We start from the raw sequence: 27149 nt of genomic DNA on the forward strand, positions 1-27149 counted from the left end.
CGCTAGAGCTCATGACGCCCGTGTAATCTATGGGAAACTTAGTCGTCATCGTCAAATGTGATTTTCTTGGCCTTGCCCGGCACGAGTTCCTTGTAGTGATCACCATAGCTCGAGTGCGTTTTTCGCTTGATAGTAGTAGGGAATCGGTCCATTTCTTTGGGTACAGGCTGCTCGGCATCTTTCAACACGCGGATTAATTCGCCGGCGTGTGCCTTGTCCTCGTCCGTAAAGAACGTCAGAGCCTTGCCAGACTTACCACCTCGACCTGTTCTGCCAATACGGTGAATATAGTCTTCAATTGTGAGCGGGAATGTGTAGTTGATGACGTATTCCACATTGGGAATATCGAGGCCGCGAGCGGCCACGTCTGTTGCCACAAGCAAAGGAGTTGATGCGGACCTGAATGCCTCAAGATTGGCGATGCGGTCATGTTGGCTCAGATCACCGTGGATTCCTGATACACGGTAGCCCCATCGACGAAGTGTATTTTCAACACGCTGCGCTTCCTTCTTGTACAATGCAAAGATAAGAATTTTTTCGTTGGTCTTTTGTGCATCAATCGAACGCAGGAAAGAATTGAGCCGGCGCTCCTTCATTCGGCCATCATCTAGCACTTCCACAGTTTGTGAAACGCGCCGATTTGCACTAAGTACATCACTGCCCACTGTCACACGAACTGGCAAGCGCATGAATGTCTCAGCTAGTCCACGGACAGCAGGCGGCCATGTAGCACTAAACATGTTCGTATGGCGTCCCTCTTCATGTGACCGAGTCATGCCGATAATGGCACGAATGTCTGGCTCGAAACCCTTGTCAAGCATACGGTCAGCTTCGTCCAGAGTAAGATAGCTGACACGACCGAGATCTAATGAGCCCTCGCGTGCCAGATCAAGTACACGTCCGGGCGTACCGACGACAATATGTACAGGCAGAACATATTCCTTCATTTGGCGCAGCTGTTCGCCCTTAGACACGCCACCGTACAGACAAAACACACCGTATCCAAGGGGCTCGGCTACACGAGCCAGGTTGTCGCGAGTCTGGATAGCCAGTTCGCGCGTAGGAGCGATTACAAGCACTTGGATCTTGGCTTTGCCTTTCTTGGATGGCGACTGTTGTATAACGTATTCTAAAGCTGGAATTCCAAAGGCAAGAGTTTTACCAGAACCTGTTTCAGCCACACCAACCATGTCGCGTCCTTCGAGAAGCACGGGCCAGCAGCAAGATTGAATCAGCGTTGGCTTTTCGAAACCTTCCATGTCCAAACGATCCTTCAACTTTGCATCTATTTTGCCATGCAGCTCATCAAACGAAAGCATAGGCCTCGGAGGCTTGTCATTCGATTCCTCAGCCATTTCAATCGTAATATTATTAGACTCCATAAACTCGCGAGTGGATACTGCAGACGCACCACTTGAAACCGGCTTGGGCGTAGAAGGCTCTTTGGTTTCTGATCCGATCTCTGGTATAGGTTCCTTAGCCTTGTCATTTTTCTCTTTCTTTTCTTTCTTTTCTTTCTTATCTTTCTTCTCCTTCTTATCTTTCCTTTCACGCTTCTCTTTCTTGTGATCCTTCGAATCACTTTCACGCTCTTTGCGCTTCAACTTGACTTCATCCTTGCTCATGATGGCCTTGGCGTAGAGTATCAGCTGCAGATGCAAGTGGCCTGAAAAAAGTTGCCCGGATCACGTGGCATACCAACCAGCATCTCGGCTCACCGCAGCCTCTCATTAAGCCGGTGCCTTGTCATGGACATCAAGCTCTCGTCTGATGCTCTGGACGTATGCTTTCATCCCAATGAAAGCACTAATCAGATAGTTGTCGGACTGATAAGTGGAAAAGTGCAACTATATGACTATACGGACATGCTTAAAAATGACATCTCGGACGAATCAGGCAAAAGCAAGGCATACAAACGGCTATGGAGTGTTCGCCCTTCGCACAAGAGCTGTCGTGGCGTCGCTTTCGACGCTTCAGGATCTAATATTTTCTGCATTTTTAAAGACAAGTCTATTATTGCTTTGGATCCTAGCAGTGGACATGTCAAAGCGCGCTGGTCTAGTGCCCATGAGTCCGCGCCATCACGTATTCTCTCTATTAATGAGTCATTATTAGCTACTGGTGACGACGACGGCGTAGTAAGGTTATGGAATCCGAATGATGTACCAAAAAAAGACGCGAAACCTAAGCCGATTCAGTCATACGAGCATCACTCGGATTGGATCACAGATATGTTATGGTGCACTCATCTTGATGCGCCGCGCACAAAAACGAAGGACATGGATGAGGGAGCGAAAAGGAAACGGAATTCGGATGGTGAGCGAAGTCGGCTGGTTGTAACGAGCGGTGATGGTACATTAAGTGTGATTGACGTTCATGGTGGAAAAAAAGGCGTGGAAGTCAGCGAGGACCAAGAGGATGAATTACTGTCTATTGCTCCCATTAAGGACGGAAAGAAACTCGTTGTGGGTACGCAGCTAGGCATTCTTTCACTTTGGGCTCCAGATCGTGGAATGCTGGACCATGTGGACCGCTTTCCTGGTCACCCTTCCAGTGTTGATGCTATGTGCACACTCGACCATGACACGGTGCTTACTGGCTCCTCTGATGGACTTATCCGTGTAATTCAACTATTTCCACACAAGCTACTTGGCGTTGTAGGGGATCATAACGGCATGCCCATTGAGTGTATTGTCCGGAAAGGTGCTCTAGTGGCCAGTATAGGCCATGGAAACGAGTGCAAGCTCACAAATCTCGCCCCACTATTCGAGGAGGGAGATATTGAACCGGATGACGATGATACTGACCCCGAGGTCATGCTTGCTTCAGAAAATGCAGAGCCTATATCTCGCAGTGTGGATGCCTCAGATAACAGTTCCAACGAAGCTGAAGCACCACTCGCCAAGCGACGCGATGTCAAGTCAACACCCTTGTCTAAGTCTGACAAAGAGCCTGATGGACACGCCTCTTTCTTTGCTGATTTGCAATAGTCATAATATTCTGGCTAGCTTAATGTGTACGATATTTCCTTTTATATAGGCACCGACCAGGCATGTGGCTCCTTACCCCATTGAATGGCCATTATCTTATTGAGTACAGCCTCTGTCACTGTGCCAAAGCCCGACGAAGTCACGGGCACATGAATATCCTTGCCCTTGTATCCAATGCGATCCACGGGAGTCACGACGGCAGCGGTACCAGCACCAAACATCTCGACCAATTTGCCCGAGTTAGAGGCCTCAACCACTTCCTTCATGGTAATGTCGCGCTCATTCACTTCAATTTTAGGCACATTGTCCAACTGGATCTCACCCTTTTGATGAGCGCGGAGCAACTCGAGGATTGAGAGACGTGTTACACCTGGCAAAATCAGGCCATTGAGAGGAGGTGTCACCACTTCCCAGGCACCGTCATCTTTCTTCAACACAGCAAACATGTTCATTGTGCCAACTTCCGTAACATAGTCCTCTTCACCAAACAGCCACAGAATCTGACTATATCCACGCGCAGCAGCCTCCTTCTGAGGCATCATACTAGGACCATAGTTTGCACCTAGCTTGGCATCGCCCGTTCCGCCGGGCCAGGCACGCACATATTGTGGGTTGGCTTCCAAAGCAATGGGCTTCACGCCCGACGAGTAGTACGGGCCCACAGGCGACAAAATAACAAATAAGAGCGCATCCGTGGGTTCCGAAATGCCAATAGAGCTTTGTGTGCCGATAAGAGTGGGACGAATGTACAGCGAGTAACCAGGTTCTGACGGCACCCAACGGCTGTCAATTTGTATAAGCTTCTTGATCAGCTTCAAACATTCTTCCCCCTCAAAGGAGGGGAGACAAATACGCTTAGCACTCCGATTCATGCGTTCCATGTTTTTCTCAGGACGGAACAAGCGCACCTGTCCCTGATCATCACGGTATGCCTTCATACCTTCGAACAATGTGGGGGCGTAGTGCAGAACAACAGCACTTGGTTCAAGTGACAGTGGAGCGTAAGGCTCGATAGAAGGTTCAGCCCAACCAGTCTGCTTGTTCCAGGATACCTTCAGCATGTGGTCTGTAAAAGTCTTGCCAAACACTAGGTTTTGTGGCGCGGGGCATTCCTTAGGTGATTCAGACTTCTTGATCACGACACGACTGGCGTCGAGAGGCGCTGGTTGCGAGTTCATAGCAATACTAAAAGAAAAATGACGGAAAGCGCTGAATTGGTGGGTCGGACGAACGATGACGGCCTTTTGGAGTAGCGATCGCAGCGACGGAACAAGTATCCGCATACTTAGGTGGAATCGACCTAATTAATGACCGTGGAAGCGCCGCCAATGGGCTTGCCGCTGACTCCGCGCCGAACGAGTCACTGCTTACTCACCGCGGTAGATGACTAAACAAGGAAACTACACAAAGTCTTCATCATGGGTGTATCGTACCTGCAGCTGTCCGAGTGCGTCGAGGGGTATGCAAGCAGCATTTTGAGGGTATCATAATGTCCCAGATCACGACATGCGAATAGTTCGACATTTTTCACTCCCACCTCCATGAGCAATGACTGTAAAAGAGCTGCTTGCGAAATAGGCACGAACTTGTCGCGCCCGCCATGAATCAATAAAAAGTTAGGCGGTAGAAAGGCAGGATCAAATTTATCTTTCGTGTTGTTCAACAAATGCGTTGGAGAATGTATAATGCATTGATATTGCCGTGGACCTGCCCAGCGCCGTAACATGCCAAGGTGCTCCGTGCCCATCTCCACATTATGCAAATAGCATTTGATGACATCACTCATGCCAGCAGCAAGCACCACACCAGCAAGACTTGGTAGGCGGACCTGTGGTGCATATATTTCCATGAGTTTGTTGAACTTAAGCCTATCAAACTCTTCCTCAGAGCTCGGATCTTTATTCTCGTCATCTTGCCGCCTGACAACACGGCTCATCACCGCTGCCTCCTGCACGAGTGTAAGTGCCACAAGCTCGGATGAGATACCCATTCCCATGACATAAATACGCGAAGGGTCTCCTTTGTAGCTAAAAATGTGTGCACCGACCCAACTAAGAGCAAGACGTAGATCGATCACGGATTGAGGGATTTGGCAAGCTGGGTAATATGAAATGTCGGGGACAACGACGCAGTATCCGAGTTTTCGCATGCGCAGAGCCATGGGCATGTACAATTTTCTGTTGCATGAAATAAATGATGGGAAGAATGAAGTGGGCACAATCATTAAGACGATTGCATTTTGACTCACAACACCCACATCCGGTGGGTATATATCAAGGCAATTATGAGAGAAGGGTAACGAATACAGCACTGTTTCGTATTCAGGCGATTTCTTCTGCATCTTGTACAAAGAGTACCAATACCAAAATGATCCCATGGATCGAACTCCCAACCAAATAAATTCACACACAATTTTGGCCACTTTAAGACACCGCAACGGAGAAAATGGGACGAAGGGTATATATTTGGAAAGACTAGGGGGGCCGATCATAGCATAGGGGGGCCGATCACTTTGAGCCACGACAAGATAAGCAGACCATGCTAATCCATAAACGATAACAATGATAAGCACGGGGAGCAGCAAAATTGAAACGGGGAATATCACTGGAATGACACCCGCCGCTAAAATCATTGGGATAGCAAGAAAGGCAGCGCCAGTCAGCGCCAGCACAAATATGAGTGACATGCATTGAATTTTTGGCGATAAATTCTTATTTTTGACATTATTTAGTCTTGATGGAGCACCTATTTTGCTGCCTGTCGCCCGCCCCGAAGTGTTCATGGCAAAAATATCGTTGGGGATGTTCGAGGTTGGTACTTGCACGCATGCGTCCAAATTTTATCGCGGAGTCAAGTTGTTGCTCCACATAATATCTCCACATGACTCCACCATCGTTGTATGCCATGTCATTACACGTGATGTCCTATACTTGTTCACGTGATTTTCACTGTGGCACCGAGGTCGTTCAAGCTTTCGCCTAAGATCAATCATCCTCTCCGTAACACCAGCAATATGGCTCATCAGAACGTTTGGTACTCGCGCCCTGTACGTATGAGGTTTTAAGCGCCGTATGAACGAATACTAACATTGTACAGCGTAACTTCGGCAAGGGTTCTCGTCAATGGTATGTTTTCAGCAGGGATACATGTGGTCGAACTGTGTAAGACCCAAAGCATGATGCCAGATTGTACTAGCATGTCAGTCAAAGGACTTCATTACTTGTATACGGTATCCCGTGTAAATTTAGCATTTAATATGCTTTATCTATGACACTGGTACTTGATGGTAGTGTTTGCTTTGGTCTTATTCCGGCTCTGACCTATGTGTATTGCCCAAAATACCAAAGAATGTGTGCTAACAAACTAACAGCCGTGTCTGCGGTAACCAGGGTGGCCTTATTCGCAAGTATGGCTTGAACATTTGCCGTCAGTGCTTCCGTGAGAAGTCCGCTGACATCGGTTTCCACAAGTACCGCTAAATCATACCTCGTGCATCATTATTCTCTTGCAAGAGGATAGAGACTGTCACTATCAGACACTCACCACAAACTATTCCTGAAATGGAGCATGTGTCATAGTCTCGAGTGTATTTCCGATTGATGCCCTACCAAAAATACTAAAGTGCTTCTTGCGTCCTAGCTTCTCTATCGCGCTTGGCTACAAGTTCATAGATGACGATTTTAACGGTCGCGCCCATCCCTTCTTGATAAGCCACCGTACGAAGCTGGGTGTGACCAGCACTGTCAATCCAGAACGAAATGGTAACATGAGCGTCTTATGTATGGTGAAGGCAAGAACGAACTCGCCCGAGAGCCGTGCAATGAGATGTTCCACTTCGTATGCATTCTCCTCAGAGCTGAACCAGCTCTTAATGTATGTGACCATAGCGTTTTCCTTGGGCTGATCGTCCTCTTTCTTTAGTTTCTTGACGATCGGGCCAATGTATTTAAAAAGGAGAGCTTCGATTTCCTCGACATGCTCGCCTCCAAAAAAGTGGATCGCAGCGAACGTCAACGAAAGGTCGATGCCGGATATGAACGTGTACACTCCAAGAGCCCACCATCCATATTCCTTCATTATTGTGCGAAATCGTTGAAATATAGATTTACGAGGCGCTTTTTTTTCGTGCTTTGATTCTTCCTGCCGCTGATCCCCTAACCGTGAAGCATGTGAGATATTTTTATCCGGCGATGGCTGAGGCTGAGGCATCGTAGAATAGCTTCGTGCACAAGGGGCTTGAGGTTGCAACATACGCACGTTGCTTCGGGAACCCACCATAAGCCTACATGTCAAATGTAACATTGGCACGCGAACTGATTGGAAGGGATGCATACAAGGCCCGCTACCCCTCGACGCACTCATGACAGCTGCCCGAAACATGGTCGGGGCACCCAACATGATGCTTCAAGGCAACTCGAGGCTCGTTGCACCGGGCTCAGGCTCGTGCGACGATGACTAAAACAAAAAGTGTTACTTTGACATAACGCATGTACATTAAATTCATATTTCAAATTATCAAGCGTGAGACGACAGCCTCGCGTGATCAGCAGCCATGGACTTTAGTAGTTCAAGTTCGCCGCTTTGCTCACAAAGTTCGTAAAATACACTGTCATTACTGGAAAGAAGAGCATGAGGTGAGTCGTATTCCAACACACGGCCCTTTCCGAGCACAAGGACCTTGTCGTAATCAATGATCGTCTTGAGGCGATGAGCCACGGTCAGGATGGTTGCGCCAGGCGCCATCTGCTCACGGATTGTCCGCTGGATTAGAGCATCTGATTCAGCATCAAGATTCGCTGTGCTCTCGTCCAATATCAAGATCCGACTCTCCCGCATCTTGAGCATGCCACGTGCCAGCGACAGCAGCTGTCGCTGTCCAGCACTGAAGTTGGATCCACCCTGCTCGACAGGGTCGTCCAATGACTTGACGACGCTTCCTGCGCCAGGTACGCGAGGACTAGACCCGGTCGCAGCGAGTTGGCAACGCTGCAAGGCAAACCACATGTCTCCATCGTCACACACACCAAACGGATCAAGGTTTGAGCGGATGGTGCCACGGAAAAGCTGTGAATCTTGCGGGATAATAGTGAGACGACGGCGCAGAGACTCGAGGGTGATGTGAGAAATGTCAATGCCATCGATCGTTATCGAGCCATTCTCAGCTTCAAGGAAGCGGAAAAAGGCGAGAGACAGAGTTGATTTGCCACTGCCAGTGCGACCCACAATGCCGATCTTGTGGCCAGGCTGGATATCAAAAGTCACACGAGAAAGGGCCAGAGGGTGCTCGGGACCGTAGCGAACCGATAGGTCCCGGACATGGATCATGCCCGTGCTCGATGGCCAGTGCGCTGGTGGTTCTTCTCCGCCTTGATCCTCTGACTCGACGTTGATGTATTCTCCAATTCGCTCCACAGAATTCATATGAATCTCCACATTGGTGTACAATCGTACCAGCCATAGAACCACTTCCACCAGTGTGATGGCATAAGAAAGGGTGAAACCAGCGAGTGCTGCGTCTGCGCCATTATTGAGTAGAAATAGAGCTGCGATAAGAGTGACTCCGGCGCCGGACAAGTCACAGCATATGCTTAACCATCGGTTCTCATACCATAATAACAGGAATGCACGATTCCATTTATCAATAAGCACAAGACTCTGTCGCAATATGCGCTCACTATCGCCGTACGCGCGAATTGTGACGGTTCCAGCGATGGTTTCACCAACCACGGTATACAAAGGTGACCGCTGAATGCTCTCAATGCGCTTCAAGTCTCGCGATGATGCAAGGTATAGAGTGCCAATCATGTAATAAAGAGCCATCACAAACACAACAACAAACAAGAAGCGCGGTGTCGCCCAGCAAATAACTGAAATAATAGCCACGAGTGAGATTAAATTCTCAACGGTCATTTGCAATATAGGTGAGAGTTCTTGGTCCACATCTTCCATATCACGAGAAAGTCGATTCATAATACGCCCAAAAGGAGTTTTGTCGAAAAAGAGGGGTTTAGCATGCAGTAGCGCTTTGCTCATAGCATTGTACAGGCGCCTTGAAGCTCGAATTGACGTATCGAATTGCAATGCATTTGCCAACAAATTGACCAGGATATAGACTAGCACAATATACGTGTATCCTTTGAGATAGTACCATGTCTGGTCCGCCGGTAGAGTCTCTGCGGGTGCTCTCCAGGCTAATGTACTCCACGATCGCATAAGTTGATACGTAGTTTGTACCGCATTATCGTAAGAGCTTGCCCAGTCACGTAGCCATGCACCACTACCCACATCGATAGCCCGAATGCTTACGTACATGATCGACAATAAGATCCAAGCAAGAATGGCGATGTGCGGAGAAGGAGCGACAGATTTCATATACAACCAATATACATTCAAGCTTGACTGCTCGCGACCAATTTTCTCCTCATTTTTATCAGCTGTTGCCTTATTAGCGCGCTGATGTTCAATCTTCTTCTTCCGTTCTTTTTCTTTATTCTCATCTAACGGAGCCTGCAATATCTTCTTGCCATTTCCTTTCACTTCCACAGGTTCCAGAATTTGACCGCGTTCCTTAAGCTCCAAAGGCGCACCTTGCGCAGACACTTCACCATTATTCATCACAACGGCATAAGAAGCTGTCGGCAACATTAATGTCACAGCATGTGTCACAAGAATGATTGTCCGCCCTTTAGCCAATGGACCCTGGAAACATTGCTCACAAAGCCAAGCACTTGTATGGGCATCCACAGCACTAAGTGCATCGTCAATCAGAATGTGTCTCGCATGAGAGTAGAAGGCTCGAGCCAAAGAAATTCGTGCCTTTTGTCCACCAGATAAGGCCGTACCCTTTTCCCCGACTTCCGTTTCGTCGTGATATTCCAAAATATCCAGGTCAGGCTCCAGCGCACATGCACGGAGTACTTCATTATACCTTTCTTCATTGTACTCGGTACCAAACAAAATGTTTTGCTTGATAGTTGTACCGAGAAGCCATGGACTTTGAGCGCAATACGCCGTAGACTCAGTTAAACTAGTCAGTGGGTCTGGCTCAAGCAGAGACCTTGCCAGGGGGCAAGGAATGCTAGTAGTACCCTTGATTCGCTGCATCTCACCAAGTAACGCAAGCAATACAGAGGATTTTCCCGAACCCACTGGCCCCAAAATGATACTAATCTTACCAACAGGAAATTGACAAGAAAGATCTTTTAGCACAAACCGATTTTCCACCTTTGTCTTTTCAGGCTCAGTGTCGTAGGTGAAGTATGCATGTGAAAATCCAATCGAGTTAGGACAGTTTCTAAGATTAGGCATGGGATCGAATGTTTCGTCACTGAGCAGTTGCTCATACTTATTTGTCTCAGGCTCATTTAAAAAGTTGTTGATGCGGCGAGCAGATACAAGACTTGAAAGCATCCACTGGATCATCACCGGAAATTCAGAGAGAGGTCCTCGTAATGTATTGAACAAAGCAAGAGCAGTAAACGCTTTTTGTGCGGTCAGCGGCTGCTTAAAAAGGAGTGTATGCACACCAAAAGTGGCCATGGTTACCAGCATAGGTGTAGCAATAAACGTTACGTTGTTCAGCATCAGAAAGACATACTGCAAACGAAGAAGAGCGAGTTCTTTCGAGCGTGTATCATTCATACGCTTCTCAAAAGATGCTTCCCATGCAAAAAATTTGACTGTTTTGATACAAGCAAGTACTTCACTTGCCAAATTTAGCCGTTCATCTGTTGCACGCAACATACGATGACCGATAGATACAAGAAGCCGTGAAATATAAGCCTGAATAGGTACAGCCACCACTAGAAGAAAAAGGCCCACCACTGCCGACCACCCAAGCAACAAGACAATGTAAATCATACCCAAAATAAGCGTGAGGGGCTGCTGGGGGAAAATAAAATGCATATAAGCCGCCATTTCGCTCAGTTTATTGACGTCGACAGACACGAGATTCATAACAGCACCATCTGTGGTAGGAGCTGAGTCGTCTTCTGACTCATCTCTTTTGGTCGGTTCAGACAGTTCGTCAGGTTTTTTTATGCTCATACCGCGACGGATCATTTTGCTTAAGACTTCAAAGGTAAGCGCTGCGCGAATCTGAACACATATATGACGCCCTGTCATTAACGCCTGAGATTGACATATGGAGAGAAGCACTTGACTGAAAAACATACCAGAGGCGTAGAGTACACCCATGTGCCAAGGAGCTCCTTCCGTCCCTTTGGATGTACGGATTGTAAAGAAGTCAAGCAAATGTGAAAGAAACACAATAGGTGCAATCGAGAGTAAGGTAGCGAAGAATGCGAACAAACCTTGATAAGCGTACCGTGGCGCAAAGTGACGCATCAAGCGAGCCCAGAGTGAGCGCTTCGTTTCAGGACCATTATGTATTCGGAACATGGAAATGACTGAGGCCGATCGGTCGATAGGCATTAGCTGAGGAACATCAGGTAGTGTAATTGGCTTAAAGTAATGTTTCCATATGGTTGGGAACGCAAACATAAACAGAGCACGACTCAAAAGCGATGCGTGCTGCTCTGGTGGAGGATAGAGCGTTTCATTTCCTTTTGAGTAAGACGGTGTAATACGCTCAATATCCTCCGCATTGTGTTGTGCAGCCAGGGGTGGCGTTGGCATAGCTGTTCGAACATCTGTATATAGCTTGCGTTTATGCATTGTTTCATACAATGCATCCATCTCAGATGAAAGAGGTTGTGTGAATGAAGATAGCCAATTACATCCAAGCAAGAAAATCGCGAGTGCCGCCTGAATCGCCGTCATGGGCGTGAGGCCTTTGGCACCAGAGATGAGAATCGAGGTACGTAAATTGCACAGTGTTACGAGAGATGCCACGGTCGTAACCAAGAGTTTCTGCAGGAAGAAGGACCTGTGCTGGTAAAACGAAACGAGAGAAATCACAAAAAAGTATGTCCATAGAGCCAGCCAGTAAGGTTCCCAGTCCGCGGATGTCGTGCTAATACCCACAAGGTATGAGACAACTAGCAAACCTGAACCAACCAATTCACAGAGAGACTTCTGGCGGCTCTTTACTTCATTGACTTCAGCTTGGGTGTATGTGTATAGTTCGTCTTTGATTGTCAGAGCTTCATCAATTACGACAGCATTTTCTGTCTGCACCACCTTCTCGGAAGCGGTGGCTGGTGCGGGGGAACGATGGCTCCTTCGAGAATCCATTGTAGCACCATAAAAATTGGATGACTCTAAGCTCAAGTGCGCGACCTCTTCAGCTGCTTCAGCTTGCACACGACTCATATCCTGCGTGCTCGAAGCAAGCCAAATCGCCACACTGACAGCAATCAGCGCTAGAGGGATAAATGTGTTTAGTACGCCAATCCGAAAGCATGGATTCCAGTCCAACGGTCCTAAAGGATGATTCCAGCACCACGAGCTAAAGTTGCCCATGATGGGATCCGTGGCGTCGAGCATCTAGGACAAGGGTAGTCGTGGGCAAGGATCGTGGACTGTTGTTCAGAGTATAGCGCGTGCCAAAAAAGTGACCAAATTAAGACTCATGTTATGTCATACAAAAGTAAGCGCACATCGCGACTTGCCTTTCCCAATCCAATGACACTTTATGCTGGCGCGTCGTGCCCATGTATGGAAAACACTATGTATGCTACGATGCTTCCATGTATGTACCAGTACACAGAAATTCGTGCAAAAATCAATAAAAGATCTCCCCATACGTTTATCATCTAAGGCTTTGACAAATCCCGTACCCATATCACCAAATGTTTCGAATGAGTGGCCACCACTTGCCTTGGGTGTCATGGAAAATATGCGCTCCTTCCCACAATGTATCTTGCTCACACGCGTTGGTGGCTTCTATGAATCGTACTTTGAACAGGCACCCAAAGTTTCGAGAATGCTTAGCATCAAATTGGCGTCGCGAAAATGGGCAGGGCAAAGTATTCCCATGGCAGGATTTCCTATCCACCAGCTTGAAAAATACCTCAAGGTATTAGTCCAAGATCATGGTGTACTTGTAGCCATATGTGAAGAATTCAAGACATCATCTAGTAATGCACCATTTGAACGCCGCGTCACTCGTGTTGTGTCGCCTGGCACACTCATTGACGAACGATTTCTGGACCCTTTTCACAACAATTTCATATTGGCTGTTTCTCCACCTTTCAACGCAAGCTCCTATGGCCTTGCATGGCTCGATGTGAGCACCGCTGATTTTGGCACGGCTGTGCACTATGACGCCAAGGCGTTGCGTGATGCCATCGTGAGGATTAAACCACGTGAGGTGGTTTTGGTTTCTGATGCATTTGATCGCTCGCATCCAGTATATGAGGCTACCGATCGAGTCAAAGCAGCTTTGGCTTGCATTCCTGCACCGGAGACTTCACAAATAAAAACGGAATTAATCGATGCAACGAAAGCGCATATGTATGAGGCGGAGAACAACGCGATCCAAGTTCTCACCTCATATCTTCAAACACGCCTCTTGGACCACATGTCGGACATGTCTGTAAATCAAAGTCCATTGCGTGCCTCAACCGATTGTACTATGCGACTTGATGCGTCAACATTAAGTGCCTTGGAAATTCGTGAAACACAAGACCAAAGTACTCGAGGCAGTCTTTCTAGTATTGTTCGTCGTACTGTCACACAAGGTGGTGCTCGTTTGTGTGTCCAATGGCTTACGAATCCCAGCATGTCCCTACAATTGATTCGTGCGAGACATGTTCTGGTCGAACTATTTCTCCAAAACGCATTTATACGCCAGGATCTACGCTCCCTTATGCGTATCGGAGCTGGTGATATTCTGCGAACACTTCAGCGCATAAGTCTTCGTCGAAATGATGAACAAGACTTGCTCGAGATCCGGGATTTTATTCGTACAGGTGAGGACATCATCAAGATTCTCATGCCGTTAGACAGCCAAGAACTCCAGGAAATGCTGCAGCGCTTTACTCCATTGAGTGATTTGGGTGAACGACTTGAGAGAGCGATCGACGAGCGTGTTATGGAGAAGCGCCTTCAGCAGCGAGAGGCCCTATTTCACTCACAAGACCCGTCATATGCCGGGGGTCCTACGCTGACATCGGATGCGCCCCCTCTGCCCAAGCGCACGAAACGAGCATCTGCATCAACGGAACTTATTTTGACGGAAAATATGTGGGGTGATGATATCGAGCATCTTATAAGGCCTGATTCTTCACCCCTTCTGCAAGCATTGACTAACGAGTATGATGCTTTACGTTTGAAAGCGCGTAAGCTTGAAAATGCACTTCGTAAAGAGCATTCAGAAGCTGTCACACTCAAGTTTCTCATGGGCCAGGGACACGTTGTGCATTTTCCCTCTGTTAAGGGTGAAGTGGATGATTCACTGTCATTAGCCTACAAAACGAAGACCACACGTACTTTTTACCATGCCGAATGGACACGAATCGGGATGAAGTTGCAAAAACTTCGAGAGCAGCTTTCTGAATACGAGAGCCGTATGCTAGAGGCGCTACGTCTTGAAGTTCTTGAGCATACTGCCGCCTTGCGTCGTAACGCCCGTCTTATCGATCAACTCGACGTTCTACTTGGATTTGCACAGGTCGCGCAAGAACTCAATCTTGTCCGTCCGATCATGGACGATTCAACTAGTTTCGACATACAGGGTGGACGGCATCTAAGTGTGGAAATGGGCTTGCTAGAGCGTGAGCGCTTGTTCACGAAGAATGACCTGAAAATTGGCGAAGGAACACGGCTGCATCTTATAACAGGCCCTAACATGGGTGGCAAGTCAACATTTCTTCGGCAAAATGCCGTAATAGCTGTCCTGGCACAGGCAGGCTCATTCGTTCCAGCTGAAAAAGCACGCCTCGGCCTCGTTGATGCCATATTTAGTCGTGTTGGTGCTAAAGACGACTTGTTTCACAGTCGCAGTACATTTATGGTCGAGATGACGGAAACAGCAGAACTCTTGCATCGAGCGACACCGCGGAGCTTCGTTATTGCTGATGAAATTGGTCGTGGCACAAACACTTCTGTTGGACTGTCTGTCGCATTTTCTGTCTTATACACTTTGGTTATGCGCATTCAATGCCGGTCTCTTTTTGCAACGCATTACTATGAACTGGCCGACATACTGAGTGAAAATGTTTCTAACGAAGTTGAGATCCAGGCCCTTTGCCGAGCGATTGAATTTTACTGCACACGGCTTGAGAAGCAGGGTGACGCCATGTCCTTTTCACATCGGGTGCGTCCAGGCGTAAATCGCGTGTCTCATGGACTTGATATTGCACGCTTGGCAGACATGCCTCATGATACCATTCGAATCGCCGAGCATATGCACACATGGCTTGTGCAGCATGGGCAAGCACATTTACAAACCAAAGGGCTGTTACAAGATATCCTCAAAAGCAAACCCTAGCCATACAAAAGGTCTGCAGGAGCAGAACCATACATAAACGTCCAGCTGGGTGGTTCGGTACACCTCTGCAATCCCAGGTGACAAATAGCTGAAATATGACGAACCAGCTCGTGAGCATCCTCACGGTTATCCCCTTCAGAACAAAACATAATCAGGGCTGTTGTACATTTTGGAGCATGTTCTAGATACATGCGCGTGATACCGCTACCTGGCATGGGTGGGATACCTGGGCCATTGTAAGCAGGTGGTTGGAAAGGAGGGTACAGTTGTGAAATAGCACTGGACAAATGCGTTATTTGAGCCTCACTTGGGCGCTTATACAGAATAGGTGTTGAAAATTCAGTATCCACTCGCATTGCCGCATCCATGCTTGAAATGATTAGCACGTCGGAAAAACCAGCCTCTTGAATCCAATGCATCAGCCGTCTCGTAAACAAAGCTCGTGATGCCTTAATCACAGGACTCCGCTGCTGAACAAGCGTTAAACCTTTGGAAGATTCGTAGACATCTAATGCAGTGAAAACTTCATGCGCCGGCAAGGATGGTTCGGGCGGCGAAATAAATGGAACGCACTGACTTCCGTCTAAGTATCCAACACGTCTGCATGCGAGTGTCGGTGCATGTATTAGTAAATCCAGAGCAAGTTGCGGTACTGATCCAATACTTATTGCTGGGAGAATGAGAGTCTGCCCACGAAATTCTGGCTCATTGCTTATCGCAGATATAAAAAACTCGTCCTCAGTCATACCAGGCGGTGTCTTGAAGAACCCTTGCGATCTATCCTATTTACTTTCTACAGTGTGGAGGTGGCCAGTGCTTGGTCTGCTGCCGCTTTGAGTTGAGCCAAGTCACCGGTGCGTTCACATAGCATATGAAATGTGCTGTCCGGATTTGCCAATAAACGTGACGGCGAGTCGTATTCCAACACACGGCCCTTTCCGAGCACAAGGACCTTGTCGTAATCAATGATCGTCTTGAGGCGATGAGCCACGGTCAGGATGGTTGCGCCAGGCGCCATCTGCTCACGGATTGTCCGCTGGATTAGAGCATCTGATTCAGCATCAAGATTCGCTGTGCTCTCGTCCAATATCAAGATCCGACTCTCCCGCATCTTGAGCATGCCACGTGCCAGCGACAGCAGCTGTCGCTGTCCAGCACTGAAGTTGGATCCACCCTGCTCGACAGGGTCGTCCAATGACTTGACGACGCTTCCTGCGCCAGGTACGCGAGGACTAGACCCGGTCGCAGCGAGTTGGCAACGCTGCAAGGCAAACCACATGTCTCCATCGTCACACACACCAAACGGATCAAGGTTTGAGCGGATGGTGCCACGGAAAAGCTGTGAATCTTGCGGGATAATAGTGAGACGACGGCGCAGAGACTCGAGGGTGATGTGAGAAATGTCAATGCCATCGATCGTTATCGAGCCATTCTCAGCTTCAAGGAAGCGGAAAAAGGCGAGAGACAGAGTTGATTTGCCACTGCCAGTGCGACCCACAATGCCGATCTTGTGGCCAGGCTGGATATCAAAAGTCACACGAGAAAGGGCCAGAGGGTGCTCGGGACCGTAGCGAACCGATAGGTCCCGGACATGGATCATGCCCGTGCTCGATGGCCAGTGCGCTGGTGGTTCTTCTCCGCCTTGGCTTTCAGAAGGAACATCAAGATATTCTTGAAGGCGCTCTACCGAGTTAAGATTGATTTCAGTGGTAGTATATCTTCGCACAATTCTGAGAACAGTTTGTACAATAAGAACCGCGTAGGCCAAGGTGAATCCAGTCAAGGCCGCATCAGCTCCAGTAGTTACCAGCAAAGTAGCTGTAATACATGTGACAATAGCACCCATGAAGTCCACACACATACTCAGCCAACGATTTTCATACCATAGATACAGAAAAGCTCTGTGAGTTCGATCAACCACGTGTAAGCAACGGCGAATGACACGTTCACTGTCACCAAACGCGCGAATAGTAATGGTACCCGCTAATGTCTCTCCTAATAGCGTGAAAAGGGGTGAACGTTCCACACTCTCAATACGCTTCAGTTCCCGAGATGAACCAAGATACAATGAGGCAATCACATAGTACAAGATCAAAACAAAGCCTGCCATATACAAAAAGCTAGGCGTGGCCCAGCATATAATGCCTAGAATAGCAGCCAACGTGACCACTGCTTCAATCATCATTCGTAGGCTTGGGGCCATATCTTGATCCACTGTTTCAACATCTTTCGATAAGCGGTTCATAATACGACCAATGGGTGTCACATCAAAGAATCGAGGGCAGGCATACAAGAGACCATGAAGCACCCGCGAATACAAGAGGCGAGAAGCACGAAGCGAGATATAATACTGTAGTAAGTCACGCAGTGTGGACACAAGAATAAACAAAAATACCAAGAGAATATAATGAAAGAGGTAGTATTTAGTCCGGTCCATACCTGGTGCTGGCTCTTCATGGAATATATGCAACATTTGGACCAAGTAGTCAAATGCACTCACATCAGTTTCGTAAGTGCTTGCCCATTTTTTAAGCCATGCATTGCTCATTATATCCGATGTGCGTACAATGACGTACATACAAAGCAGAAGCAGCCACAGTCCCACTGCGATAGACGTGTGCTGAGCAGCAGACTTCATGTATAAAACATAAAGCTCCATGCCTCGAGCCTTGCGATCAATCGACTCTGCATTTGCAAACTTGTTTTTACGAGCACGTCGTTTGTTTACTGCTTTCCACTTGGCTTCTTGCTCTGATGATGCACTGTTTTCTGCTTGGAAAAAAGGCGCAACCGGAACAGGATCCTGCAATGTCGAATTGATCCGACCTGTTTGAATTAAGTCCATGGGCTTTCCCTCTGCTGATATGCGCCCATTATCCATCACAACCGCATAGACCGCAGTAGGCAAGACCAAAGATACAGAATGGGTTACCAGCACAATTGTGCGATCTTTAGCAAGTGGACCATGGAAGCAGTGATGATACAAATGCTCAGCAGTCTGCGCGTCAACAGCGCTAAGCGCATCATCGATGAGGATATGCCTGGCGTAGGAGTAAAATGAACGAGCCAGTGCAATCCGCGCCTTTTGTCCGCCAGAGAGAGAAGTACCTTTTTCACCTACTTCGGTCTCATCGTGGTGTTCTAAGATGTCCAAGTCAGGCTCAAGGGCACAGGCATAGAGAACTTCACGATATCTTTCCTCATTGTACTCGGTTCCAAACAAAATATTCTCACGCACAGTTGTACCAAGAAGCCAAGCATTTTGAGTACAATAAGCGACTGATTCTGTAAGATTCATTTGGGGATCGGATCGAAGCATACTGCGATTAGCGGGACACGGCGTGAAAGTGGTCCCCTCAAGACGATGAACCTCACCCATAAGAGACAGGAGCAGGCAGGTTTTACCTGACCCGACTGGTCCCAAAACCACGCTCAGCTTACCGATAGGAAAGCGACAGTTAAGTCGAGACAGTCGAAAAGAATGTGGGTCTTGCGGGTTATAAGCAAAGGTGGCATTGTGAAAGCCCAAATAGGAAGTAGCTGGGTGAACATCTTCGTTTGTTGCTTGGAGCTGCTCATACTTGCTTGTATCTTGCGTCTTGAGAAAAGCATCAATGCGACGCACGGAGACAATCGCACCTAGCATCAAAACAATCATTTCTGGCAAATCTGAAAGTGGCAAACGCAATGATGTAAAAATCGAAAGCGCCGTAAATGCCGTTTTGGCTGTAAGTGGATGTCCAAATACGTAGGTATAGGTGCCAAAAGTAGCAATTGTCACCATCATCGGCATGCCAACAAAAATGAAGTTGTATGTAACCGATATAAGATTGTTTCGCGCCAGCATAACCAATTCTTTCGCACGAGATGCATACAAACGATCAAGAAACGGCTTTTCCCACGCAAAAAATTTCACTGTTTTGATGCACAAGAACACTTCGTTGACCAAGTCAAGTCGGGCATCTGTCGCTTGTAGAATACTATCCTGCACCCGAACCATAAACTTGGACAACTGCGTCTGAAGCGGCGCAGTAACGATTAGCACGGATAAACCAACTAAAGCGGAAGGCCCAAGAAGGTGGAAGAGATAAAGGGAACAAAACAATATAGTGAGTGGATATTCCACGACAGGTTGATGCACAAAAGCCATGAAGGAATCGATTTTGAACATGTCAACAGCCAAAAGTGAAGCAATATGCCCATCTGACATTCGCGCAGACGACTCCGGCGCCTTAGCGCCAAGCACGTCGCGCCGCAAAATTTTGGAAAAGAGCTCAGTCGATAAGAAGGAGCGCAGCTCAATAGACTGAGTGCGTCCTGCATGGTATACATTCATCTCCAGCAAGAACTCAATCAGCTGGGCGGAAAACAAAGCACCTGTCCAGAAAAGACCGATGTGTAATGGTGGTGGCTCTTCGCCACGAGCTTTGGCATCGTCACGCCGTGATGCAAAGTCAAGAAGCTGTGATAAACAAGCGATAGGGACGATACGGAAGCAAGCGCGAAAGAAAGACAACGTAATTTGCCGCGTGGTCGTAGAGCCAAGAGCAAGCCAAAGGCGATACAAAAGTGACGTATGCATCTTGTTGGCATTTAGGCGGACATGTGACACAATCACAGCGGCCCGATATTTGAGGGGCAGCTGGGGAATCGCGTCAAAGGTTGTCGGTGCAAAGTACTGACGCCACAAAAAAGGCGTAATGAAAAGATACGTAATGCGTCCCAATAAAGAGGCATAGGCCTCAGATGGAGGAAGAGCTTCGGATATACGTACAGTTCCACGTTCGGATTCGTCGTTTGTGGCAAGAAATGCCATCTTGGCCGGAATCGTATCGAGACGGCGACGAAGCAGCAAAGAAAGTAATGCGACGAGTATACCCAATGCCTGATACCATTCGCTGTGCAGTGTACCTTGCAACCATAGGCTCCGCAAGTGGAAACATGTCACAATAGCATACGGCACAACCAATCCTAATTTATAAAAGAACAATGATTGCCGTGTGTACCAGGCATATACACATAAGAGGAAAGCATACAGTGTGTATATGTGCCATATCTTGTTTGTGTGACGGAAAAGCAAGATCTGCCCTAAAGCAAGACAAGCACAGACCACCATATCTGTGCGCAGATATGAGGGAGCCCGCAATGAATCCCTGTAGGCCTGATCATCTCTTGCAAGAGAGTTGGCTTCTTCTAAAATCACGGCTGTTTCCGCTTCCAACACACGCTCTGTTGGCGTGTGTCGTGGTGCCGCAGGAGGTGCTCGTGGCTTGTGCCGTCGTCGATGCAGCCATGCAAACAGCATAAAAGTACATACTGCCAGGACAAGAACGGGCAAAGTAGTATCTAACACCATGGCACGGAAGCATGGACGCCAATCTGACCCGTCCCATGGTGCAGCCACACAATCCATTATCTCTGGCAGTGCGAAGCTGCGTGGCAACGAAAGGCTGGGTGGAGGTCACCAATCAGGGAAGCGAAACCCGATATCGGATAAAAAAGTATTGAACTACATCAAGATGCCCTATGCAGAAGCAGATACGGCACGCTCTGGTGCGAGCATTTTGGACATGTGTTCGAGAATAGCGTGAATCTCAGGTGGGGCTTGCGGCAGCGGCACAGAGTGCGTGCGCAAGAGCTGCGCGAATGTGTAGAGGAGTCCCCATGGGTGTGGGCGGTGCACAATGACACGCTCCAATAGCACACGCAGAATCTGCTCGCGCACGAATGCCTCTTCTCTAGTGTAGAGAACAACAAACAATGCATGGAAGTACGCAGTGTGGTGCGATGGGTATCGCAGCTGACTGGCTGCAGCACTGAGCATCAGGTAACGACCCTCCGGCTCGATTTCTGGCAGCACAGCATGATACAGCTCGACAAGAGGATCATGCACGGAGCGGTTGGCCAACAAATGGTTTTTCGTGCTTTGCAGTGTAGTATGGGCCACATAAAGCACAGCTGCATTGATCAAAATCTCGTTGTAACGACCAGTGTCCGGAGCATTTGGCGATGCAAACGCATCAGCCAACATGCGACCAGTGCCGGTTGGAGCCTGCCCGGTATGCACAAGTTCATCGAGACGCTCAAGGACATCAGGCGTGGGCGATAAAGCACGCACAATAGCCTGAGCATCATAGTGCATAGTCGGCATGAATTTGGGATCAGGCCACGTCACAAGACGCAGGCCTGCACCAAACGGATCGGGCATACGCAGCGGGCGAGGATAAGCGCAGAGCACAAGATTGCGCAACTGGATGCAAATCGATGGAATGACGTCACACAGACTCTGATGGTACTCAGCGAGATACTCCGGAAAGTCGTGCAGGAGTACGAGCACCAAGCGAAGCGTTGATGAGTACAGCAGACGTGTGGTGTCATGCAGCGTGTTCTGACGCAGCAACGGCGAAAGGAAACGCAGTTGAGCGATCATGAGACGATGGAACGCAGCCCGGCTAGATGTTGGCCCCCGCAGGAGCTGCGGGAGAAAGAGGCGGTGAGAGACAAGAGCAACCCACGAGAAGGCAAAGCCTGGGAAAAAGGCGGGTTGTAATGTGTACAAAGCATTCGCAATGGCGAGCAGAGCGCCATTATAGGCGCCTTGTAGCGACGACTCAGCCGCACGCAGACCATGCAACATGCTGGAAAAGAGACGGAAGAAGGGCCGCTGCTGGAAGTGGGCGCCCATTTCTTCATGCGACTGGGCAAGAACTAGCACAATGATCGACAATATCTTGGTCAGATAATGCACCTTAGCCCGCTCATCGTTGGTACCGCTCGGGTCCGCATGATACTTGATCAGGTACACGATCAACTGTGCAAACGTGTCAATCGGTGAGAAAATGCCACTGGCACGAGTGCCGCCAACCGCGTGCTGCTTTGTGTAATGTGCGACAGACACTTCGGTGCACATGCGGAAGAAGAGCGACGACACTTCTTCACCCTTGAGTACATGGCGGCTCTGGAGCTGCATGATGTACTCAATGAAGGACTTTTCAGGGTTCGACGACTGCTGGAACACACGCACCCATCTAGCAAAGCTGTATGCCAACTGGTCCCGCAGAGGAACCGAAGACTCACTGACAGCAAGTTCGTCGAGATCATCGAGCAAGCGCTGTGCTGCTGGTGTGCCACGTCCGTATTGCACAGCCTGTGCCAATGCGCTCAGCAGCGTCGAAAACTGGGCCCGGGTAGCAAGACCCTCCTGGAGACAATGACGAACAAGCTGGGCACTGTAGTCAACAACAGAGGATCGGCACTGGGTCCGTATGAGCAGCTTAGCAAGCTGCTGGTCTTGCTCGACGAGACTGATGAGATTGGCACGGACAAGAGCCAGAGTCACTGGCACATGGAATTTGCGTTCGTCCTCGGCGTACATAAGCCAAGCTGTTACTTCGCGAGCCACACGAGAGGACTGCTCACACAGTTGCTCAAGCACAGCCACCCATACTTCGCGAGCTAAATCAGTACCCGTCTTGTAGAGAAGCTGCACAGTCTTCTGCGCGATAAGCAGCACCGTCTCGTCCCGATGTGTTGACTGCAAAATAAGCTCGTTCAGGTGAGGCAGGACCTGTCGCACAAAGTGGGTACTGGGCAGCGTCGACAGTGTCTGAGGCGTTTCGCTCACCTCTGCAAAGAAACGCTCCAGTTCTGCAGCCATGAGGACGAAACGCTCAAGTGCCTGCGTCGGCATCAAAAAGCCACTGCCCATTCCCATGCTGTTGAGACCAGCGACGGCCGGCACATCATCCATTTCAAGGTCGTCTTCTTGTCGAGGCACATTAGGCGTCATCGCCAGTTGCTCGTAGACACGAAGCTGAGCAGGCTGGAGGCCGGGTGGTGCAATACGCATGAGATCTGGCAAGGTCGTGCTGTAGTGCGATAGCGAGGCTTTATCCCAAAAGATGGCGCCGTGGCCATGCATCTTAAAGTCGCGACGAGTCCTGTAGGCGTTGGCCAGGCCCTCGTCCACTTTGGCCAATGCCTTTTCCATGGCCGTCTTCTCAATTACAACGCATGCCAAGTCCAAGTTGTCCTGTACCAGCAGCAGGAGAGCCTGTTCGGGCAGTGCTTGCTCGGATACCCCGCCAGCGGCAAACAGCGTGCGCGCATGTGCAAGGATGCTCAGCCGCAAAGGCTCTTTGCAGGTCACAAGAGCTAGACTGCCGGCCATGTTTTGAGCCATAAGGTGCGCGGCCGATCGTAATTTTTGCTCATCCGGCTCCATGGCGAAGTCTTTGCTCACAAGCTCGCGTGTCGAAATCGATGCGATAGTGACGCTACGCTCGACAACGGGCGTGATGATCTCCTGGATAGCACGCTCAAGAGCCACGTACATGACACGCTTCCATGCTGCGCTGTTGGCATATGGCACGATCTGTGGGCTGATCACAATGTACTGCGCCATATTTTGCAGCATCGTGACAAACATGTCATGGTACGCGACAGGCTCGTTTACACTGAGTTGCTCCATGCCAGGCACAATGGTATTGTGGTCGCCACTTGCTGCTCTCTTACCCGCCACAGCAGCCGTAGACGGGCCAGACGGTGGCTCAGGACGACGGCCTGGTAATAGCTGACTAGGCTCGAGTTTTTGGAGATCCACGTGCAAACTCTTACAAAGAACCTCAATTTCGAACTTCAAGTTGAGTTTGAGATTTGCAAACTGGTACAGCTCCACAAGCAGACGCAGGATCGCCATTAGCCATGGATTAGGCGGTTGGAAAGCCCGCGTGCTCGAGCAGTGCTCCAATACCTTGCAGACGAAGGGAATTGCGACAATAAGACGACCAGACTCGTAACCTTGCAGCAGCAGATCTTTAAAAGCCAGATTGCGGTGTAAAATGGGACGCTCCTGTGCCAGTGTAGTAAGGCCTAGCCATGACGCCAAGTTCTTGAGCACCGTACGTTCTGACGTCGATTGCGTCGTCTTTTCCGCATCCAACAAAGCCTTGAGCTTCGTAAGCGTCTCATAAAGCACATAAACAAATACTCGTGGCTGCTCCAGTCCTGTGAGGAACATAAGATACAAGTCATGGTTGTTGGGCTCTAGACTCACACGCTCCAGCACCAAGTAACGTGCAAGCCAGTGCAAAATGTCAGGCAAGACGAGTTCCCGCGCGCCGGACAGTTTTTCATGCACATTTGCCAGCGACATGTTGTTGATGAGGAAGAGCAGCTGGTCCGACTGGACTTCGTCTGGCTTGCGCTGCATGTCCGCAGGAAGAGCGTCAGGTTGGATGGCAGTGAAGACACTGTCATCCGGCGGCTGTACTTTGCCGCTCTTGGCCGCTGCGAGTGCCTGATTTACCACGACAATAAGCTCAGGGTGCGTCTGTGTTAGAGTCGGCAGCGACAGAAGCACTTGGCATAGTTGCGGCCATTCTGCCAGGCGCTTCTGGAAACGAAGGAGCGCTTGGATACCAAAGTGAAAGAGTGTAGAATCTGGAGAAGCTTGCAATGCATCCACAACGTAGCGAATTGCAATACCAAGGGGAATCGACTCAATCAGCTGGTACTGGACCAATGCGCCAAAAACGGCCGCCGTCATGAGAAGTTCACGTGGCGGGTAGTACAGCTCGAACCAGCGGTGTTCATCGAACAGCGTATGAACCATGCAAGCGAAAAGCTGGTGATCACGCTCATCATCTGAATGCTTGCAGCGACGCAACAAAGAAACAATATCGTCAACACTCACTTTTTCCTCATACATCTGACGATACCATGTATCGGCTTCGCGATGTATGTCTTTGGAAAAGGTCGTAACTGTCAGGCCTGGCTCTGAGCTAGGTCCCGGTGTTAGCTTCATCAGACGCGGATGCAGCTGCAGACACATATTCCGTACGATTTTAAAGTGGTCAATTTCTGGCAGAGACATAGAGTCACCAAAGCCACGCAGGACACGTAGGAACACCGCAACCTGCTGAACATGTAGTGGGACAAAAGTAGGTTCTGCCTGTGGGTCGCGGCGCATGAGATCTTCCTTTATTTTTATCTCAAGAAAGTCGAGTGTCGCCGTAATGAGGTGAGCATCAGCTGGCGCTGCAGAAATGGACTCTTCCAGCCACGGTTCGAGCTGAAGAGCATCTCGGCGTGCAGCGAGTGCAGCAGCATCCAGAGCAAAAGCCCAGGGCTGTTGAGAAACGAGTTGGTTAATCATACCTAGCTCCTGTGCGACTTCGACGATGCGGGTCATATGCAAGGGGCTCTCAGCGTACAGGCGCTTAAACGCATCCATGAGTAGGGCTGGCTGGGTATGCCACAAGTGCCAAAACACAAGCTGGTGAGCCGAGTATCCTACCAAGAACATGGCAAGCAGCTTGGTTACCAGTTCGGTGTGGACAGCATTCATCGACGGAGGCAGAACAACGAGTCCGAGCAGTACGCATTCAGCGTTAGTCTGAATTGCGCGCTCCAAGATGGCCGTAACAGGGCGACCAACTTCGCTGCTGTTTTCTGCGCCGGTGACGCTGTTGGCTAGTTCCATTAAGGTTTCGATTAGATCCAGACTGTTCCAAACACTCTCTGAGGCTACTTTGGCCTGCGCCTGAATGGTTGGTGGTGCATCCACAAAGTCGCTTGGTGATACAATCTGACGTGCCGTGACATCTTTCATCGAAAAGTGTTCACTGAGCAAGAGGAGGGAGTAGAGAATCTGCAACTGGCGTGTCCTGTTTGTCCACACGCCCCAGAGGGAATTAACAGACTCGATGGGATTGGGTGTACCTCGGATCCAGTCGCCCAGGGCTGTGCCAAGTTTTTCGCAGGGAAGAAATACGCGCGAGTCCATGGCATCAAGGCCGCGCATGATGGCACGCCAGTCAAGTGCTGAGTCTGTGGCTGCCAGGGATTTTGACAGCAATGAAAAGTTTGTGGCGAAGGTCATAGACCTTGTGGTAAAAGAGAGAAGTTGGGCCAGTAGGTCGGACACGTCCGACTCTTTGGGCCGTGAGAAGCCTGAATGCTTGATCAGAGCATGGAGATTAGAGCTAGTGACGAGAGCATCACCAAGATCCATTAATTGCTCAGCGAGGGGTTTGGATGGGAGTTGTGACAAGGCTTGACCAAGTGCGAGGGCAGCTGTCTCACCAAACGCATCAGAGAGACGACCCATAAGCTGTTGGCGCTGAGTATGATCGAGTGTGAAAGGAACCCTTGCATCAGCTTTCAGAATGGACACCAAGAGAGGGGTCAACTGAGTAGGTGTTGCTTCTTGAGAAGCATGATCAGAAATGTGCGCAAGAAAAGCGTCGAACAATGCCGAACTGCCACTCAAGTCCATGGGCAAAGGGACCTGGATACCATCGAAGCCAGGTACCGTCGTGCTGATCGACATGCTTTGGACTGACGCTTTCACGCTGTTGATATCGTCGGCAAACAAGGGGTATGAAAGAACGCCCAAAAGACGCTGGTGACGAAGAGTGTCGTTGTCGTGGAACGCGTGCGCGGCGGCGCGTCGTAGAGCACCAGCAATAAGCTGAGGCTGAATACGAGCGTCACGACAAAGAGTGTCGAACTCGTTGAGCGTATCAGCGAGTGATTCGTCCGACAGCTGCCACACGAGGTATTGGACGTGGCGCTGTACGGCAACAAGAGCTTCGGCGTCTGGCGCACTCGACTCTTTCTCACTCGTAGGCAAGCGTTTTTTCGATGCCTTGGTGCGTAATGACTGCGCAATAGGCGAGAAACGAGGCACGGTGGGCTCGGATCGGTGGCCAATGTGCGTTGACTCAGCGCACCGAAAAAAGAGGCGTTACGACGGAGGTCCC

General features: G+C 49.3%; 11 protein-coding genes across 11 annotated transcripts; 3 read left to right on the plus strand and 8 right to left on the minus strand.

The window, feature by feature from the left end:
- Positions 1-38: 38 nt before the first annotated feature.
- MRET_1883 (ATP-dependent RNA helicase DBP3) lies at positions 39-1625 on the minus strand (the record flags this gene model as incomplete). Its single annotated transcript, XM_027628510.1, has 1 exon — positions 39-1625. The coding sequence occupies one exon, from the start codon at positions 1623-1625 to the stop codon at positions 39-41; it is 1587 nt and encodes a 528-aa protein (XP_027484278.1).
- A 123-nt stretch (positions 1626-1748) lies between these two features.
- MRET_1884 (WD repeat protein JIP5) lies at positions 1749-2990 on the plus strand (the record flags this gene model as incomplete). Its single annotated transcript, XM_027628511.1, has 1 exon — positions 1749-2990. The coding sequence occupies one exon, from the start codon at positions 1749-1751 to the stop codon at positions 2988-2990; it is 1242 nt and encodes a 413-aa protein (XP_027484282.1).
- A 41-nt stretch (positions 2991-3031) lies between these two features.
- Positions 3032-4273, minus strand: MRET_1885 (branched-chain amino acid aminotransferase; the record flags this gene model as incomplete). The annotated part of the gene is made up of 1 exon (XM_027628512.1): positions 3032-4273. The coding sequence occupies one exon, from the start codon at positions 4271-4273 to the stop codon at positions 3032-3034; it is 1242 nt and encodes a 413-aa protein (XP_027484283.1).
- Positions 4274-4377: 104 nt separating this feature from the next.
- On the minus strand, positions 4378-5772 carry MRET_1886 (alpha/beta-hydrolase; the record flags this gene model as incomplete). Its single annotated transcript, XM_027628513.1, has 1 exon — positions 4378-5772. One exon carries the CDS (start codon positions 5770-5772, stop codon positions 4378-4380), a length of 1395 nt encoding a protein of 464 aa, XP_027484280.1.
- A 231-nt stretch (positions 5773-6003) lies between these two features.
- MRET_1887 (small subunit ribosomal protein S29e) lies at positions 6004-6469 on the plus strand (the record flags this gene model as incomplete). Its single annotated transcript, XM_027628514.1, has 3 exons — positions 6004-6036; positions 6087-6115; positions 6361-6469. 3 exons carry the CDS (start codon positions 6004-6006, stop codon positions 6467-6469), a joined length of 171 nt encoding a protein of 56 aa, XP_027484281.1.
- A 178-nt stretch (positions 6470-6647) lies between these two features.
- Positions 6648-7388, minus strand: MRET_1888 (N-terminal acetyltransferase 2; the record flags this gene model as incomplete). Its single annotated transcript, XM_027628515.1, has 1 exon — positions 6648-7388. The coding sequence occupies one exon, from the start codon at positions 7386-7388 to the stop codon at positions 6648-6650; it is 741 nt and encodes a 246-aa protein (XP_027484275.1).
- A 117-nt stretch (positions 7389-7505) lies between these two features.
- On the minus strand, positions 7506-12437 carry MRET_1889 (ATP-dependent bile acid permease; the record flags this gene model as incomplete). The annotated part of the gene is made up of 1 exon (XM_027628516.1): positions 7506-12437. The coding sequence occupies one exon, from the start codon at positions 12435-12437 to the stop codon at positions 7506-7508; it is 4932 nt and encodes a 1643-aa protein (XP_027484276.1).
- A 148-nt stretch (positions 12438-12585) lies between these two features.
- Positions 12586-15384, plus strand: MRET_1890 (DNA mismatch repair protein; the record flags this gene model as incomplete). The annotated part of the gene is made up of 1 exon (XM_027628517.1): positions 12586-15384. One exon carries the CDS (start codon positions 12586-12588, stop codon positions 15382-15384), a length of 2799 nt encoding a protein of 932 aa, XP_027484162.1.
- Positions 15381-16130, minus strand: MRET_1891 (proteasome assembly chaperone 2; the record flags this gene model as incomplete). Its single annotated transcript, XM_027628518.1, has 1 exon — positions 15381-16130. One exon carries the CDS (start codon positions 16128-16130, stop codon positions 15381-15383), a length of 750 nt encoding a protein of 249 aa, XP_027484231.1.
- A 47-nt stretch (positions 16131-16177) lies between these two features.
- On the minus strand, positions 16178-20797 carry MRET_1892 (ATP-dependent bile acid permease; the record flags this gene model as incomplete). Its single annotated transcript, XM_027628519.1, has 1 exon — positions 16178-20797. The coding sequence occupies one exon, from the start codon at positions 20795-20797 to the stop codon at positions 16178-16180; it is 4620 nt and encodes a 1539-aa protein (XP_027484233.1).
- Positions 20798-20908: 111 nt separating this feature from the next.
- Positions 20909-26716, minus strand: MRET_1893 (CCR4-NOT transcription complex subunit 1; the record flags this gene model as incomplete). Its single annotated transcript, XM_027628520.1, has 1 exon — positions 20909-26716. One exon carries the CDS (start codon positions 26714-26716, stop codon positions 20909-20911), a length of 5808 nt encoding a protein of 1935 aa, XP_027484232.1.
- Positions 26717-27149: the final 433 nt, after the last annotated feature.

This window comes from Malassezia restricta, chromosome III (genome assembly GCF_003290485.1).
Source record: "Malassezia restricta chromosome III, complete sequence".
Classification (NCBI taxonomy): domain Eukaryota; kingdom Fungi; phylum Basidiomycota; class Malasseziomycetes; order Malasseziales; family Malasseziaceae; genus Malassezia; species Malassezia restricta.